Source organism: Sorex fumeus, unplaced genomic scaffold (genome assembly GCF_029834395.1).
Source record: "Sorex fumeus unplaced genomic scaffold, SorFum_2.1 ptg000007l, whole genome shotgun sequence".
Lineage (NCBI taxonomy): Eukaryota > Metazoa > Chordata > Mammalia > Eulipotyphla > Soricidae > Sorex > Sorex fumeus.
In genome coordinates this window covers 29,221,609-29,239,212 of record NW_026606064.1, presented here as the reverse complement: position 1 = coordinate 29,239,212, position 17,604 = coordinate 29,221,609, and the positions used below count along the sequence as shown (strand labels likewise).

The window sequence follows — 17,604 nt, the reverse complement described above, 5'->3', positions numbered from 1 at the left end:
CTGAGCACAGCCAGTTGTGGCTCCAGCTTACCCTCAAAATTTCTAATAAAATAATTCTCTGTGGTTTAGCAATTAAGATCTTTACTTCTGCCACCATGCTCTTATAGAATGCATTAAGTGTGCAGGCATGAACTGAACAAATAACTTGAGCTCTATCAACAATGTATTTTATGGGCTGGAACGATAGCATAGTGGATAGGGCATTTGCCTTGCATGCGACCGACCCGGGTTCAATTCCCAGCATCCCATATGGTCCCCTGAGCACCGCCAGAAGTGATTCCTGAGTGCAGAGCCAGGAGTAACCCCTAAGCATCTCCAGGTGTATCTCCAATAAAAAGAAGAAGAAAAAATGTATTTCGCAACAAAGATATTATGGCTAGTAAAATCATCTGTGATCTGGTAGGTTATTTGTAAGGTTCCTTCCCATATACAATGTTGTCTTACTTGCTTCTTATATAGGCTATTTATTTCTTCTAACCAGCCCTAAAGACTCCAGACTTCTTTGTTACAGAGTCAGATATAAAACATAAATAAATAGTGCACCTGAACCTGAAATAAATAAAAATTTTCATTAAAATTATCCCAATAAACAGACGTGGCAGTTTCTCCTACGCCTGTCACTGTCACTGTCCTCCCATTGTTCATCACTTTGCTCGAGCGGGCCCAGTAACGTCTCCATTGTGAGACTTGTTGTTACTGTGTTTGGCATATTGAATACGCCACAGGAAGCTTGCCAGGCTTAGCCTTGCAGGCGAGATACTCTCAGTAGCTTGCCAGGCTCTCCGAGAGGGGTGGAGGAATTGAACACGGCTCGGCCTGGCCGGCTGCGCACAAGGCAAACGCCCTACCACTGTGCTATCTCCTATGCCTAGCAAAATTATTTTTAAGGTTTGTAAGATTAGTTACAGTGACAGGAATAACTACAAAAGGACTTGCAGACAGGGGAAGGAGTTGCTTTGCTCATAGTTCATAAGTGATCCAGCAGTAGCTACAGGTGGAAAAGGGTTTGAAATGTCCATGTGCATATGAATATGCTGTTTCTAATTGATCAGCAGTGACAGGAAGGTATTGCATATGCATTCCCTTCCACAATCTACCTATTATATGTATATATGTATATATTATGAATGCACACATACATATGTGTGCATTCATAATATATAATATGTATTTCAAAGTTTTTTGTTTGGGGGCCACACCCAGCAGTGCTCTGGCTTACTTATGGTTCTTCGCTCAGGGATCACTCCTGGTAGGCTTGGGGGACCATATGGGTTACTGGGGATAGAACCTAGGTTGGCTGTGTGCAAAGCAAATGCCCTACCCATTATACTGTCCCTCTAGTCTCTCTACCTATTATATATTTGATGGTTAAAAATAAACTACTTTAAGTCTCTGAAATATAATAACACACACAATGTTTGATGATATCTAGTCCTAGTTTATTCAAGAAGGATGTCATCAGGCCATCTAAGACCATCTGTGTTTTTACACCAGAAAGCTGAGATTTCCCAGGAAGTAGCCTAGGAAATAGGCATTTTATTTGGATTTATAAATAAGTATAAATAGACATTAAACGTCCATGTGTTCTAGCAATGACAACTACATGAGCCTTCTAACCGATAGGTAAGTATATGGATTGTGTGCATCTGTATTTGTGTGTATGTGTTTTGCATATGTTACATTAGAAATGGGTAACCTTCTCTAAATTAATGTCACTGTAGCTTTTGTCCTTGGGATCATGTCCTTGAAACTGGGCCAGGCTTTCTCGCCTGAGTCCATTCTGTAAAACAGCTTCAGACCCTTGTTTCCAAGTACTGCCACTCTCAAGGTTTTCCTGAGGAAGAGAAAGATGCTGTTAGTGGGAGTCTTGGCATATTCCAAAAAAAACTAATGAAACCCTGCTCAGACTCAAATAGCATATGACTATGAAAACAACAAAGATAATTCTGACCCAACACTTTGTAAACAGCTTTGGTACCTCAAGCCATTTAGGCATTTCTAGTGATAATTAAATCCAAAAGAATAACTAGTGAGCATTAACAACCACCTTGTATGAAGACATTGGTATGTCTTTAATTTATTAAGTAGTCTAATAATGGAGTAGCAGTATTATCCCCTGAGAAAAAACAAATAAGTATCTCAGATGGCTGTGCCATTCTTCCTGCCTGTGACCAGCAAGGATTCTGGATCATATTAGGAACACCTGTTTGCAGTATTCCCTTGGGGATAGAAACCAGTGTTACTGGGTGTTAAACATTATTCCTTTACGAAAGAAACACAGTAGTGACATACTAAATTTCCCTTCCATTTTCCATTCATTGCTGATATAAGTATCAACAGAATTTATCATTTATTCCAAGAAATTGTTACCCCAGGAAGTTATCTAATAACTTCTATAAATTTGATTGTTTGCTTCAAGAAATTCCCTCAAGCACCAGGAGATGATTCAAAGGACAGGAGTACATGCTTGGTATGCAAGAGTTGCAGTGCCACCACATGACTCTCGGCCCCCAGGCCTGCCAGATCTAAACAGCACTTCATCACTGCCAGACTCTAAGCACCAAAACCATCTGGCCCACGCTTTCAGCTGATAACACTAGGAGTGGACCTGAGGCTCCCAAGCATGCTCTGGAACCCTGCCTACCAACACATAATCACACACACACACACACACACACACACACACACACACACACACACACTCCCCAAGAGTCATCTATCCAAACCATGCTCATACTGCTCAACCAACTGCTTCTCAGCAAAATAGACTATTCATCTGCGTGCCGTGTTGGCTCAGAATAGTAGGATGTACAGTGAAGAAAAATTGATTGTAAAACCAGTTTGCTTATCAAGACTTAATGCAGGGCTCTTCTCTGATGTTGCTGAATAAACTCAAGCTCTTTTCACTAAATGCATCCAATCCCAAGCAAAATCCCTCATTTAAAGATCTTTGTTAAACCACATGAGCTAAGAATCCTAGAGTCCTAACATTTCTGTTCCAAGATTTTGTCAGGATGGTACTGTACTCACTGCAATAGCTATAAAACTACATTCTTGTGTCACCATAGGATTTGGAGAAGGGAGAAAAATGAGCCAATTTGATAAATCAAGTGTTATTGGTTAAAAGTCCTGCTCCTGAAATAGTAAAATAATAAAATATATGGAACTAAAACAATTACAAGTCTAAAAAAAAGGAAAGGAAAAATATCACTGCTCTTAATCAGGCAGAGGGGACAAACATAGGCAAGTCCAGACAATATTTGCTTCTTCCAAGGTCCTATACTTATTATTGGTCTCCTACCAAAGTTCTAGGGTTGTAAGGATAGCACAGTGGTAGGGCATTTGCCTTGCATGCAGCCAGCCCGGCCAAACTGGGTTCGATTCCTGCACCCCTCTCGGAAAGCCCGGCAAGCTACTGAGAGTATCTCACCTGCACGACAAAGCCTGGTAAGCTCCCCGTGATGTATTCAATATACCAAACACAGTAACAACAGGTCTCAAAATAGAGATGTTACTGGGCCCCCTCGAGCAAATTGATGTACAATGGGAGGACAGTGTTTATTTGTCCAAAGTGCTATCCCAGAAAACATTTTTTTAATTCAAGGTTTTCTTGTACCACTATCAGAATTCTTTATTGGAATGTCAGTCTTATAAAAGACATGTTTATGTTTATATTTGTGGAGGGTGTCAGTCTATGGCTCCATTGGGGTGCTCACACTTGCTATATCAAATCAACATATCCAACTTGGTGTGGTCACACCTGTCCCTGTTGATCTTTAACTTGGGGGAGATAAATAGTACTTGAAAAACTTGTTAAAGTTATGGTGCAAGTATCCTTTTCAGTGAGATCAGAAGAGCTAAGGGTTGTGTACTTTCAACTCTTTCTCTACCAAGAAGTTTGTCAGTGAGTCTTTCTTGCACAGATCCTGAGATGTCCATGTCCTGGTTTCTACATGATTATCCCTCACTCCTCAGATAGAAGATCTCTAGACTTCAGAGTCCAATAAGGGCTTACTGGTAGAGCCTTGCCTTCTAGGTCTGAAGTTCAAGCCCAAGGTTTCTGTGTGATTATCCCTCACTTCTCAGATTAAAGGTCTCAACTTCAGGGTTCAATAGGGGCTTAGTGGTAGAGACTTGCCTTATTAGTATGAAGTTCAAGCCCTAACATTGTCAAAGGTAATCCCAGACGACTTCAATTTGGATTGGGATCTGGTGAGCCAGGGATCTCCAGTTTACTGCAACTAAGTTAATTTGAGGATCACAAGTAAAAGATAAACTAGAAGTAAGAGCCTGAGCAAGCCACAACGAACAAAAGGGGAGTTCCATGACCAAGAGTGGGCCAATCAAACATGAGCTACTCTTGATTACAGAAACCACACACACACAAAAAAAAAACCCACAAAGGTTAGATTGGGAGGGGGAAGGGGGAAAATGCTGAATTTTAGACAATTCAATAACTTAGCCAAGTAAAATGAAGCATGATACCTGGATTAAACCCAGAGCTGTATGGATCAAAATACCATGCTTTTTATCAAAAGACCTTGCTTTTTCATTATGGTCTTATTCCAATCAACTCTACTGAATTCATGTTTATTATTTAAATTTCACATTTTTCTCTGAAATTCACACTTCTAGAGGTTAAAAGGAGCTTTAGAAGTTGACATTTGCAATGCTAGCAATTTGAACTAGTGGTTCAAGCCAAGGGTCATCAGAACATTTAGGCACTGAATGTCCATGTTCATTTACTAAGGTAACATGGATTTTTTTCGGATAATAACATTCATTGTCTCCTTTTCCCAAGCCCATTCTTGTCGATGAATGGTTTGAATGAGCAACATGGAATGCCTTTGAGCCTATGCATATTTCTCAGAAACTAAAACATCAGCTCACCTGTTCTGTCTTACTGTCATGCTGAACTCCGCACCAGCACAGTCTTTTGTACTTCTTGGACCAGAAGCAAAATAAATTGCTAACTGGTCTAATTAGCAGTGGCTTAACGTCCTTGCCACTTTGGGGACCTATGAAAACAAGGACAGGTATCTTAGGTACATGCACACTTCTAGGATTTCCCTTAGGGACTTAAGCACTGCTGACTTGAGAAATAGGTCACTTGTTTTTATAAGGGTGAAACAGTTCTGACTGGTTAAAAAAATCTGTGACTATTCAGAAGGGTGGTAGCTAGTTTTTTGACAACCCCAACTGTCAGGCTGAGTAGCTGCACTGCTATGGAATTAAACAGTTAGATATAATATTTAATATTAAGTCCTTATTTAATACTAGGACTAGTACCTTTTGTAGACCAACAGAAAGGATAGGTAAAGGTAAAGGTAAAGACCCTCCCATTGTTCGTCGATTTGCTCGAGTGGGCCCAGTAACGTCTCCATTGGAGACTTTGTTGTTACTGTGTTTGGCATATCGACTACGTCACCGGGAGCTTGCCAGGCTCTGCCGTGCAGGCGAGGTAGCAAGAATCAATTCTTCCTTTACAAAAGTTATCATCTTTTACTCAAATAAAACATATGAAAAATTATCAGAGGCAATATTTGAAAAATGACAAGTGTCATTTTACCACATGTTCTTCCTTTTGCTGCAGCATTCTGACAGGTAATATGACTTCTTGATCTCTCAAATTACTAAACTTATCTACACTTAATTTTCTCTATAATCCAAATACATCTGGTCACTGAACTACTCCTTCAGATTATGCAATGGAACAAATCAAGATTCCATTCTAGCCTGGCATTGCCCCACCTCCTTTTGCAAATGATAACATGATGATTATTCTAAAATACACAGTATTTACAGTGGCAGGCATTAATCTTACATCCAGTTTAGACTAAAATACTCCTGAAGGAATATCTGAGTGGTGACTACAGAGATTGAGCAAATTCCTGCTATGTTCCAGGCATTGTGTATGTCCAAGCTGTTTTCTCAAATTTTGTTCTAGATTTCTTTAAAAAGTAAATTAAAATTAGAAAGTTAATATGACCTATCCCCTAATATAAAACCACTCTGTGAGAAAGACATACAATCATATAGAAGTATATTATTTATAATAATGTTTATCATAGCATTTGCTTTCTATATATGAGGTATATTTTACATGGATTATCTCTGAATACTGGAAGTTTTTTATACTTAAATCATAGGTAAGACAACAAAATATAAACATAAATAATTATGTAACTAATATCTGAGCAATACAAATTTTTTTGCTAGAAAATTGATTCTTTTATTCTTTTTTTAAAATTTTTTTATTACTGAAACACCATGAGGTACAGTTATAGACTTACAAATTTTTATGTTTGGGTTTCAGTTATACAATGATCAAGTACCTATCCTTCCACCAGTGCCCATCCTCCACCACCACGGGTCCCAGCATCCCTCCCACTTCCCGTCCCCCCCATCCCACCCTGCCTCTGTGGCAGGGCATTCCCCCTTGTTCTCTCTCTCTTCTTTTGGGTCCTGTGTTTTGCAAGAGAGGCGTTGAGTGGAAATCATGTTTGGTTTATATCTTAGGCCAAAGTCACCTTTTAGCAACTCATGAAAATGATTTAAAATGATTTAAATGATTAGGATATAAAAAATGATTTAGGATATAAACTGTTTTCAAGGGGTTAATCAACATACACAGAATTTCACTTTTCAACATATATGACTAAAAAGAAGAACATATCTTTGAAATGCTAGGTTCTCTGAGGGAAACATAAATTAGATAATCCCTAAAAAGACCATGTAAGACCAAAAAAGAACATGACATAAAGAGAACAGACTCACAAAAACAATTATGGACTTCCCTACTGACCAAGTTCAGCAAATATTCAAAATATTAAAAGACATTTTAAGAAGTCAGTGACATTATAAAATCTAACAAATTTACTAAAGGCTTTACTTGAAAGTATAACTCTAAAGTCTCCCTTGGAAGATTGGCACCATGGGGCAAGTGTATCTAAAGCATATATCTTAAATACTTCTTTCAGATATTTGATAGAATGGCATAATTAGACCCTGATAAAGTAACCCCCTGGGATTTGAAAATCAATTCATTGAGACTTTGGTATATTTTCACAGAAATGAAACAGACTTTGATGCCAATTATCCATGTTCAAGTTAGTGAGAAATTTTCAACCCAAATGTCACAAAATTGCTATTGCATCAGAAGCTCCTTCTAACAAGCAATTGTCAAATCTAACATGCAACCAGAAACTATTTAGACTAACAAACATAGAGATTAGTGCGCAAGTATTTAGTGTGCACACATTTTCTATTTTGGAACTAGGCAGCTAAACGTTTGGCTGACTTCACAAGGTGACATCACCTAATTGATAGACCAAGAAATACCTCACTACTATTAGTAATCTGCCACCATTGTTGGGGTATCGAAGCAAATCCCAACAAAACAAATAGAATGCTGTGATATGAATTTGTTTACATAAAAATTGTATTTGTAGAGTTGTTATTGCATGATTGTTGAGATTTACTGTGAAATATTTTACATTTTATTCCTTTTCTCATCCAAGGTTTGCTAAAATTTAAACAACTATAGATTATTTCTAGTATATGGCTAGCAGAAATGTCAGGTAAATAGTATTTGATAAATAGTAGAATCTTCACTTCCAAAACTCACAGGTATGCAATGGCAGTGGAAAGGGAGAATATATTAACAATTCAGCTAAAATACATATTCTCAGGAACTAGAATATCAAGGTCATAAGTGGTCCTACTCTACTTTGTACTTCTTCCCCTGTCTCTCATAGATTCTTGCCTATAAGGAACTTTTAATGATCATAGGGACTAAGACTCAAAGTAAAGATAGTAAATATCAGTACTAAAAATGACCTAGAGTAAAACTGCTCAGTCTTGGAAACCCCATGAATGTATAGGAGTAGGCTCCAAAGTATACCATATTCTCGTCTGGTAACAGTCTCCTAAAGACTAACCCCATGTATAGTAAGGTGGTCATGAAGAACACGCCAGTATCTCACTGGGTTCAAAGAAATGCCCTTAATATTTAACTTCTTTACTGATAATTGTTATAATGAAATAGTTTCCATCTTTGGATCACTGGTAACCTGATTATGTGCTAATAATAAGTTTTTCATAATATATGGGGCACATATCCAAATATATATAAATGTATGATAGATATATAATCATCAGATAATGCTATTTTGGAAACAGTAGATAAATCTCTGAGAAGAAATTTGGAGATTGACCTAAACATTAAAAAATAACACCTAGTTTACTAATATATGAGATTAGTCCATTCATTTCCTAGCTCTAAAAACAGAAATCTATGTAACCAACCTGTTATGAAACTGATGATTATTCCAGCACCAATGCAACCTAGGCATCCTACTGCACTGTAGTAAAGGTAGGAGAGTGAATACCAGGTATCAGCAATCACAGGCCTGTAAGGACAAAACATGTCACCAGCTCCACCAACTGAGTTCTGAGTTAAATTATCCACGATGATTGAGAAGTCTGAGAGGATTATGTTTTAGGATCTTGCAATCTCTCAAAATTCTCAAAGTATAATTTTATGCCATTTGAATAATTTTTAAAGAATATGGATTTTCACTTTGTATTCAACTCAACCCAGTCCACTTTTAAATTAAAATTTGGATCTCTCTTTATATAAATCACTGTCACTGTCCTCCCATTGTTCATCGATTTGCTCGTGCGGGCCCAGTAACGTCTCCATTGGAGACTTTGTTGTTACTGTGCTTGGCATATCGAATACATCACGGGTAGCTTGCCAGGCTCTGCCATGTGGGCAAGATACTCTCAGTAGCTTGCTGGGCTCTCCAAGAGGGGCGGGAAACGAACTCAGGTCAGCCATGTTGGCTGCATGCAAGGCAAACGGCCTACCGCTGTGTTATCGCTCCAGCCCATATATTTATATATGTGCTTATATATACATTTATATATAAATATATGTATGTATATAGATATATAAGGGAATTTTTAAAGATAACCCTAATTATAGAAACTAACAGTTAATCATGAAATAGAGTAGTAAGATCTTAGTGGAATTCTTGAGTGATTCAAAAAGAGTATAAAATTCAAACATTCATATGAGAAGGAAATGCAAGAAAACAGAACTGGACAACCAGGACTTAACATTAAAACTTAACGTTTTAATTTTTATATAAATATCTTGGAAATTGACACTTCTGTCACTAGGAAAAACCTCCTCTTTCTTAACACATCACTGAAATAAGTGAAATTGTGAAAGTTCTTTCTTCAGGGCTAACTTCATTTGCTATTCCTCTGCTCTTGAGTTCAGAGTTAAAATTCCAGGTATGTGTGAAATAATAGATAGTTAAAGGTTCTTTGTTCTGCAAAGATGATAATAAGATGTGGGATAAATGGGTCCTGTTTGTATGGACATTTCTCAAAAAATTAGAAATTGAGCTCCCATTTGATCCAGTAATACCACTCCTGAGAATATATCCTGGAGAGACAAAAAAGTATAGTCAAAATGACATCTGCACTTCTATGTTCATTGCTGTACTGTTCACAATAGCCAAAATCTGGAAAAAAACTGAATGCCCGAGAACAGATAACTGGTTAAAGAAACTTTGGGGTTTCTACACAATGGAGTGCTATGCAGCTGTTAGAAAAGATGAAGTCATGAAATTTATATACAAGTGGTACTACAATGAAAGTATCATGCTAAGTGAAATGAGTCAGAAAGAGAGCGTACAGACATAGAAAGACTGCATTCATTTGGGGAATATAAAGTAACAAAATAGGAGACTAACACACAAGAATAGGCGAGATAAGTACCAGGAGGTTCACTCCATGGCTTGGAGGCCAGCCGCACATGCTGGGGGAAAAGGCAGTTCAGATAGAGAAGGGATCATCAAGTAAAGGGTGTTGGGAGGATCCTTCCAGGATGGAAGATGTATACTGAAAGTAGACTATAGACCGAAGATGATTGCCACTCAATGCCTCTTTTGCAAACCATAGCATCCAAAAGGAGAGAGAGAACAAAAGGGAATGCCCTGCCACAGAGATGTGGTGAGGGGTATGGGAGGGATACTGGGATCAGTGGTGGTGGAGAATGGGCACTGGTGGAGGAATGGGTACTCCATCATTGTATAACTGAAACCCAAGCACAAAAATTTGGAAGTCTACAACTGCACCTCATGGCGTTTCACTAATAAAAAAAAAATTTTTTAAAGTGCCCTGTTTTCTGGGGAAGAATGAGGAACAAAATAAATTTAATTTTTTTTACTGGTTTTCCCTCAATAAGGCATGTTATATAATAGCAAGAAATGTATTGCTTAGTATAAAACTTGGTGGGGTGGAGAGAAGAGAAGAGAGAGGGTGGGCAGGAGAAGAGAGATTAGGGGACAGGGAAGGAAGAAGACTAAGGGATCGGAAGAAGGGGAGAGAGGGAAGGGAAGTGGATGGAAGGGATAGAAGGGGAAAGGAGAGAAGAGGAAGGAAGGGTAGTGGAGAGAAGAGGGGACCAAAGGCATGAGGAAAGGGAAGGAAAGAGGAGAGGAAAAACTTAGAACACATTTGGTAAAACAAGATACTACTTTAGAAAATCTTGACGTCTCATCTTCCTGATCATTTTAAGCATGCACTTCAATGTGCATATGTTATAGAAATGTTTAAAGTATGAAAGGATAGTTGGTTTAGATAAATTATTGTCTCTTAACCCTTTAAAATATGTGAAATCTGATTCAAAATAAATGTTATAGAGAAGTGAAGTTCCTAATGTGGGTCTTGAATGAAAGCCAGAGAGATGATGTTGGAAATGTAGAAATAAAGATGCTGTTCATTTAAATGAAATAGTTTGATTAAAGATACAAAATTTAGAACTATCTGGCTGTGCATAAATTGTCATAATCTAGACTAAAAGAAGAAAAATAGTGAAAATCACGGTCACGGTCCTCCCGTTGTTCATCAATTTGCTCAAGCGGGCCCAGTAACATCTCCATCATGAGAATTGTTACTGTGTTTGGCATATTGAATACGTCATGGGTAGCTTGCCAGGCTCTGCCGTGCGGGAGAGATACTATCGGTAGCTTGCCGGGCTCTCCGAGAGGGGCAGAGGAATTGAACTCAGGTTGGCCATGTTGGCCACTTTTAAGGCAAATGCCTTACCGCTGTGCTATCGCTCCAGCCCATAGTGAAAATAACACTAAAAATAATATTAAAAATATTTGTGGACACTTAATTCTAGGCAGAATAGTGTTCTTAATTCTGCAAACACATTGAGCATGGAAGTTCTCTCAGTGGAGAGGGATGTGATTAAAAAAAGTGCACTATATAAATCTAGAGGCAGCTTGAATAGATTGAATTATAAAGGGAGAGAGGAAAGAAACAAATCACACAATTAGAATAATTTTATCTTTCTAGGCTTTGGAATGATTGGGAAGAGTATCAAGAAAAATAAGAGTAATGGAGAGGACAGGAAATTTTATGACTGAAAAATTTCTTCAGAAGTGTAATTTGTAATCCGAAATTTTAAGGGGATAAAGCTCAGATATAATAGTAAGAATCAGAAAATAGCTTCCCAAAACATTTACTTTTGAGCATATAAGGACCAAAAATTGTTTCTTATGCAGCCAACATGGCCGACCTGAGTTCGATTCCCACGCCCCTCTCAGAGAGTTCGGCAAGCTACTGAGAGTATCTCACCCTCATGGCAAAGCCTGGCAAGCTACCCATGATGTATTCGGTATGCCAAACATAGTAACAACAAAGTCTCAAATGGAGACATTACTGGGCCCGCTCAAGAAAATCGATGAACAACAGGAGGATAGTGACAGGACAGTGACAGTGACAGTGACAGAGATTTTATCTATATTCAATTATAAGAAAGTACATTTCTTAAGATATGGTATAGTGCTATCGCCTATATCAGTTGCTCATCTCAATGATTCAGTAAATACAATTAATCCTGTTTTTTATTCAATGACTCAAATATCAAGCAAAAAAAGCTCTTACACACAAAGATAGAGAATGGATAAACAGTTAAGCAAAATCAAAATCTTTAGATCTCTAATTTTGAACTCTAGCATTGTCCCCCTATTCCATATTATGTCTCATATTTAGAGACTATAATTTTTTTCAGAAGAAATAGAAGGGAATATTTTTATTTAATTCTGAATAGTTTTGTTTATTCTGAACTGAAGAGTTCTGAACTGTATATGCACAGCAGTACTCTTAATTCCCAATGTTCACAATTATTCTCACTGTTCACGAATCATTCACCTCATCACTCAGATTCTTTACTCTCTTGAGGACACTATAATCATCAGACACATCCACTTATTGTCAAATACTTCATTATTTCTTATAATTTTCACTCATACCTCCAAAGAGCCCTTTTGTGACGTTTACTCTTACTCCAGAATACTGGGATAGGTATTTGCAGGATGCTTGAGTCCTACAGAGCACTTTTCAATGCAAGCCTCTCAAAGAAAATCAAGATCATCTTTTCCTCTAGGGAGGGAGGTATCCACCTTTCTGTAGCCTTTTTACCATGCTCAGAACTCCCACAATCTTCAAGGTCAGAATACCTGTTGGATAGCACTGGAGACACTGATTCTGTTTCATTGAAGGAAGCACAATTGTCTGTTGATAACGGCAAGGGCAATGTCTTGGAGGCTGGTGCAGGGTAAATGAAGGCCCCGATGGCCACCCAAAATGACAAAATTATTCCAGTCAAAAGACCTCCTAGGGCACCCTAGATAAAAACATAAAAAATATCTATGACATATTTTCAAATTTAGCCTAAAAGATAAGCCTTTCCTCCTCAATTCTTGGCTACATATTCAGGAAATATGTAGCCAAGAATATGTAGCCAGGAAATATTCAAACTGTCTTCTTTCCAATTTTTACAGTGAAAGTTAATTTAAGAATAACTTGTTCCTTTAATAAGGATAATAGAGAGTGTTATAGTACTCACTATATTTAGATTTCATGCAGAAAGGGTTTTTCCCCCTCTTGGCCTTCTTTTAACTTCTTTCTCTTATCACTTAGGAAATCTATGAAAATCTCAGTACTCAGTAGAATAGTTTTATATTTGTTTTTGACCCGGGATTTGTGATTTTATTTATTTGTAATTTTCTTTAAATATGAATGTGACTTCCCTTTTAATTAAGTGGTGGCACAATAATGAGAGACATTGCAATTCAGAAAATTTTTGAACCGTAACAATTAGTCATTACAAAATAGAAGGAAACAAGATCAGATCTGCTTCTTCTTCCTACCTCTGTGAAGAGATCAAGCATAATCTCTTAATTGCAACCAGGAATAAGAATTAAAGTGTAAAAAATGTATGCTTTAAATAATTTAATTTGTATTTTATTCATCATACCAACTCAGTAACCACTCTGTTTCCTTAAAGAAAGGCACAGACATCAGTTCAATAATTCTCCACATGAGAGCTTCACACTGAAAATACTTTTTTTAAATCTCAATTTAAGATTTACAAAGCTGTTTAATAATAATGGTGGGCATTCAGTGTTCCACTTCAACCTGCCACCAGTGTCATTGTTCCTCCACCAATGACTGAATGTTTCCTCCTTCTCTTTGGAAAAACCTCAGAAAATGGAGACAAGATTACTTATTGGCATCTGTTATTAGCCAATATCATAAATTATTCCCCTTTTCTCTCCTCAAGTGATTATGACAAAGTCTTTCAAATTTCAAGTTTAGAGTTTTTGTTGGAATCTAAATGTTAAAAAAATGTATTTATACCAGTCCTGATATTCAAGGTGTATGTTTCTTGATAAACAGTGAAAAGTCAACTTGTCATGTCTCTCTTATAGAAGAGATTGGCAGAAATCTGGAGAGCTAAAGAATTAGAGAAACTGAACTTTCAGGCCATAAAGATAGTAAAGGGGCTAAGGCATTTTCCTTGCTGACCAATTTGATCCTTGGCACCATATTATCTGAGCACCATCAAGAATGATCCCTGAACAAAGAGCCCTGTGCAAACCCTGAGCATGGCCAGAAGTGGATCCAAAACAGTAATAAAATATACAAAGTCCTGAATGTTCAAGTTTCTGATAGAAAGATAGTCAGACTTTCTCTGAAAGAGAATCAACTTAGCTTCAGTGTCCATTCAAAAATAAAAAATAGACTTCAACTGTCAACAACAGCATCATTTTTTGTTTGTTTTTTGTTTGGTTTTACAATGTGGAAAAACTAGTTACAATGTTATTTTGGGAAACTTTGTCCCTTGGTATCTAGATCAGGAGTCTACAAGCTTCTATTATAAACCAGATAATATATATTTGAGGTCTGGTGGACCAGAGAATTTCTATCACATCTACTCAGTTCTTCAGTGTATCACAGAAGCACAGATAACATATAATAATGGATAGTGACTACATTCCAGTAAAATTTATGGGCTTTAAAATATGAATTTCATCTAATATTTGAATTATTAAATGTCATTGTATTATTAAAAATAGTAAGACTAATATTTACTTTCCAGCTATATTCAAATCCATATGCGAATTGCCTCGATATTGACTGAAAGGTGTCAGTCACTAACTCCTACTCTATTCGAGAAGGGTGAATAGGTTCTGTTTACTTCCACTGCGAAAGGAATCTGCTATTCTTTCCTCACAGAGAGATAGCTTTCCCAAGAAATATAAGTGACAGGAAATGATCAAGTCTCTGACTTAACTGAGGATAGTAAGGCAGAATAAAGGGTTCTTACCTTCCAGTTCACAAAAGGGAATATAATTCCAAGAGAGAACAAGCCCAGCATTGGTCCTCCACACATACCATGGATGCTGAGAGCAGCCTGTGGAGCAAAGTAGATAAAATTAATCCCCTACTTCCCAGACCTTGCCAACTGTTGTCTACCATGAACTCATCTGTCTCTTGGTCCTGAGACAAAAATTTCCTTCTATTATTGATTAGCTTATTTGTCTGAGCTCACTGAAAAATGTTATATAAAAATTCAAATATAGACAATATAGCGGTAGACCATCTGTTTTGCATGCAGCTCATCTGTGAAATTCCCAGCACCTATTTCCAGCAGTATATGTCGAATAGTCAAGGCCTGAAAGCAACAAAATGCCCAATAATAGATGACTGTATAAAGAAACTGTGGTAGAACAATGGCCTACTTCTCACCTAAAGAAAACAGATGGATGCAATCTAGCATTTTGCTACAATTTGGATAGAATGGGAACGGTTATGTTGAGCAAACTAAGCCAGGAGGAGAGGCTCAAGTACCAGATGATTTCTTTTATAATATGGTATGTAAGAAAACAAAGCACCTGATAACCAAAGGTAGTAAGTCCTGACCTTTGACAACATAAATAAGATTATTCAGAAGTTTCAGTAGAAGGGAGGGAAGTGTAGGTGAGTTCTGGCAAAGGAAGAGCTGATGAAAGTGACTGAAGTGGAGAATCTTTGGCACTTCAGCACTTGTGGTTGTGCAGTAACTTTGTATACCACAAATACTACTTTAGCCATATTTTTAATATAATAAAAATATCATTACAAAACTGAACTATATCTGTTACAATGAGGAGTAAACAAAATCTACCAAAAATTAATAAAAAGCAACTGAAAACACAGATGGAACTTGAACCTGAAGAAAAGATATGACAAGTAAGGCAGAAAGAGAAAGGCAAAATATAGATAAATTCACTCATAACTGGGATATAGTGAATCAAAGCAAATTGATAAACAAACTGAAATGAAAATAAAACTCTGACAGTAAGCTGGGCACTACAGAAAATGTGCATGAGGGAATGAGAGGAACAGCTTGGGATAGGGAATTGGCTAATGGTAAATGGTGATTAGAACTTTGGTGATAGAAATATATATATATATATATATATATATATGGTACATACACTGGAGTTATATTTTTGAAATTTGCACAGTATGATAAGTTAATAGTACTTCAATTAAAACGGCATGAAAAATTAAAAAAGAAAGCACAGGTCATCTTAATTACAACATTTTGGTCTAAAAAGTTTAAATAACGGAATATTTGTATTATAATTTTAGCTATGCTACACTATGATTTGGTTAAACATCTATTTTAACCACAATCATAGTACTTCAAGTCCCTTTCAAATTAGGAAAGTTATTTGCTCCAGAAAAATGAGCTTTGATGCATTATTATTGTTATTCTAGATTAATTTTTGAGAAGTCAGTGCCACTGGTAAATTTTCATTAAGTTAGAAACAGATAAGAGGATATTCCATGCTTTTTCTCAATGTTAACACTTAATTTTCTTGACATTTTCTCTGATGACTACAAAAACTAACTTATAGTCTATGTGGTTGTTGAATTTGGAATATAGCTTATTTGTTATTTTTAGGAAAAGTTAGTAATTTAGGAATACTATACATCTCCTGTATAGAAAAAAGTAAAATCTATCTCTGAGGCTCTAATTAGTATTTCCATATAAAAAGTAGAAAAAAAGAAAAGAAATGTAAAATTTCACATGAGAGAAGGGGAAAAGGCCAAATATTTCTTGTTTAAAAATATTTTTTAAATAATTGGGGTGGGAGGATATGGAAAGATCGGACAAAGGTTGAGATGCTACTTAACCTCTTGCATATGGCTGACTCTGGTTTGATTGCCGGCACTGCATATAATCCTTCTGAACTGACAGGTGTGATCCCTGAGCACAGAATCAGGAGTAAGTCTTGTGTAAAGCTGAATGTAGCCCAAAAATAAGTAAAAAGTGAAAAAGAAGCCAGAAAGATAGTGCTGAGGTTAAAGTATTTGCCTTACTTCCCATTAACCCCTGTTCAAATTCCTAGCAGTATGTATATTCTATAAAGTACTGTCAGGGTTAAATCCTTAGCACAGAGACAGAAATAATCTCTGAAATTATTGCTGACCTGGTTGACCTCCCATTCCAAATTGTGTTTATAATGTTCAAAATTAACTTTATTTTGTTGTCATGATTCATATTTAATTGAAGGAAGACTTAATGCTAATATAATCACTTCCTTCTCAATGCCCAAATCTCTCCTAAGCCTGTAAAGAGAAGGCAGGTAAGGTAAGAACATTCATTTGGGAACTGAGGTCACCTTACTGTGGCTTAGCATTATCTTTATGTGTTGTGTAGACCTTCAATATCTGCTTCTAATATATATATGTATATATATCAGAACAAAAACAATATATATTTTTCATGTGTGTGTGAGAATTTAATATGGAGTCCAAAGAAAAGCTAAGATTTATGACTGAGGACTTTAGACTGTATAGTAAGTGCTGCCTTCTTCTTCTTATCATTATTATTATTATCTAATAATTTATTAGTTAACCAAACCTGATTATTTTTTATTTTTGGTTTGGAGGTCACAAATAGTGTTGCTCAGGGATTATTCCTGTGTGCTCAGGAATCACTCGTGGCAGTGCTCGGGGGACTATACAAGGTGCTAACGATTGAATCTGGGCCAGCTGCATGCAAACAATACCTTACCCATTAAAATATAGCTCCAGTGAAAACTCTGATTCTTAAGACAAGCAAGTTGACAACTGAACTCTATTAAGATCTAAAAAGTGTCTTCTTAATTTGATATTAGAATGTCCTTAAGAAACTATAATGATATTTGAAGGGAATAAAGCACTTGGCTTGCATGCTGC

General features: G+C 36.7%; 1 protein-coding gene across 1 annotated transcript in view; it reads right to left on the bottom strand.

Moving 5' to 3' along the window:
• Window positions 1–1,681: 1,681 nt before the first annotated feature.
• The window catches only part of SLC5A12 (solute carrier family 5 member 12), a 51,341-nt gene continuing 35,418 nt past the window's right edge, over window positions 1,682–17,604 (bottom strand). The window contains exons 11-15 of the mRNA XM_056138478.1: window positions 14,699–14,785; window positions 12,546–12,712; window positions 8,308–8,411; window positions 4,891–5,018; window positions 1,682–1,834 (exon numbers count right to left, since the gene is read on the bottom strand). Coding sequence (XP_055994453.1) covers window positions 1,682–1,834; window positions 4,891–5,018; window positions 8,308–8,411; window positions 12,546–12,712; window positions 14,699–14,785 — 639 coding nt within the window. The remainder of the gene's footprint in view (window positions 1,835–4,890; window positions 5,019–8,307; window positions 8,412–12,545; window positions 12,713–14,698; window positions 14,786–17,604) is intronic.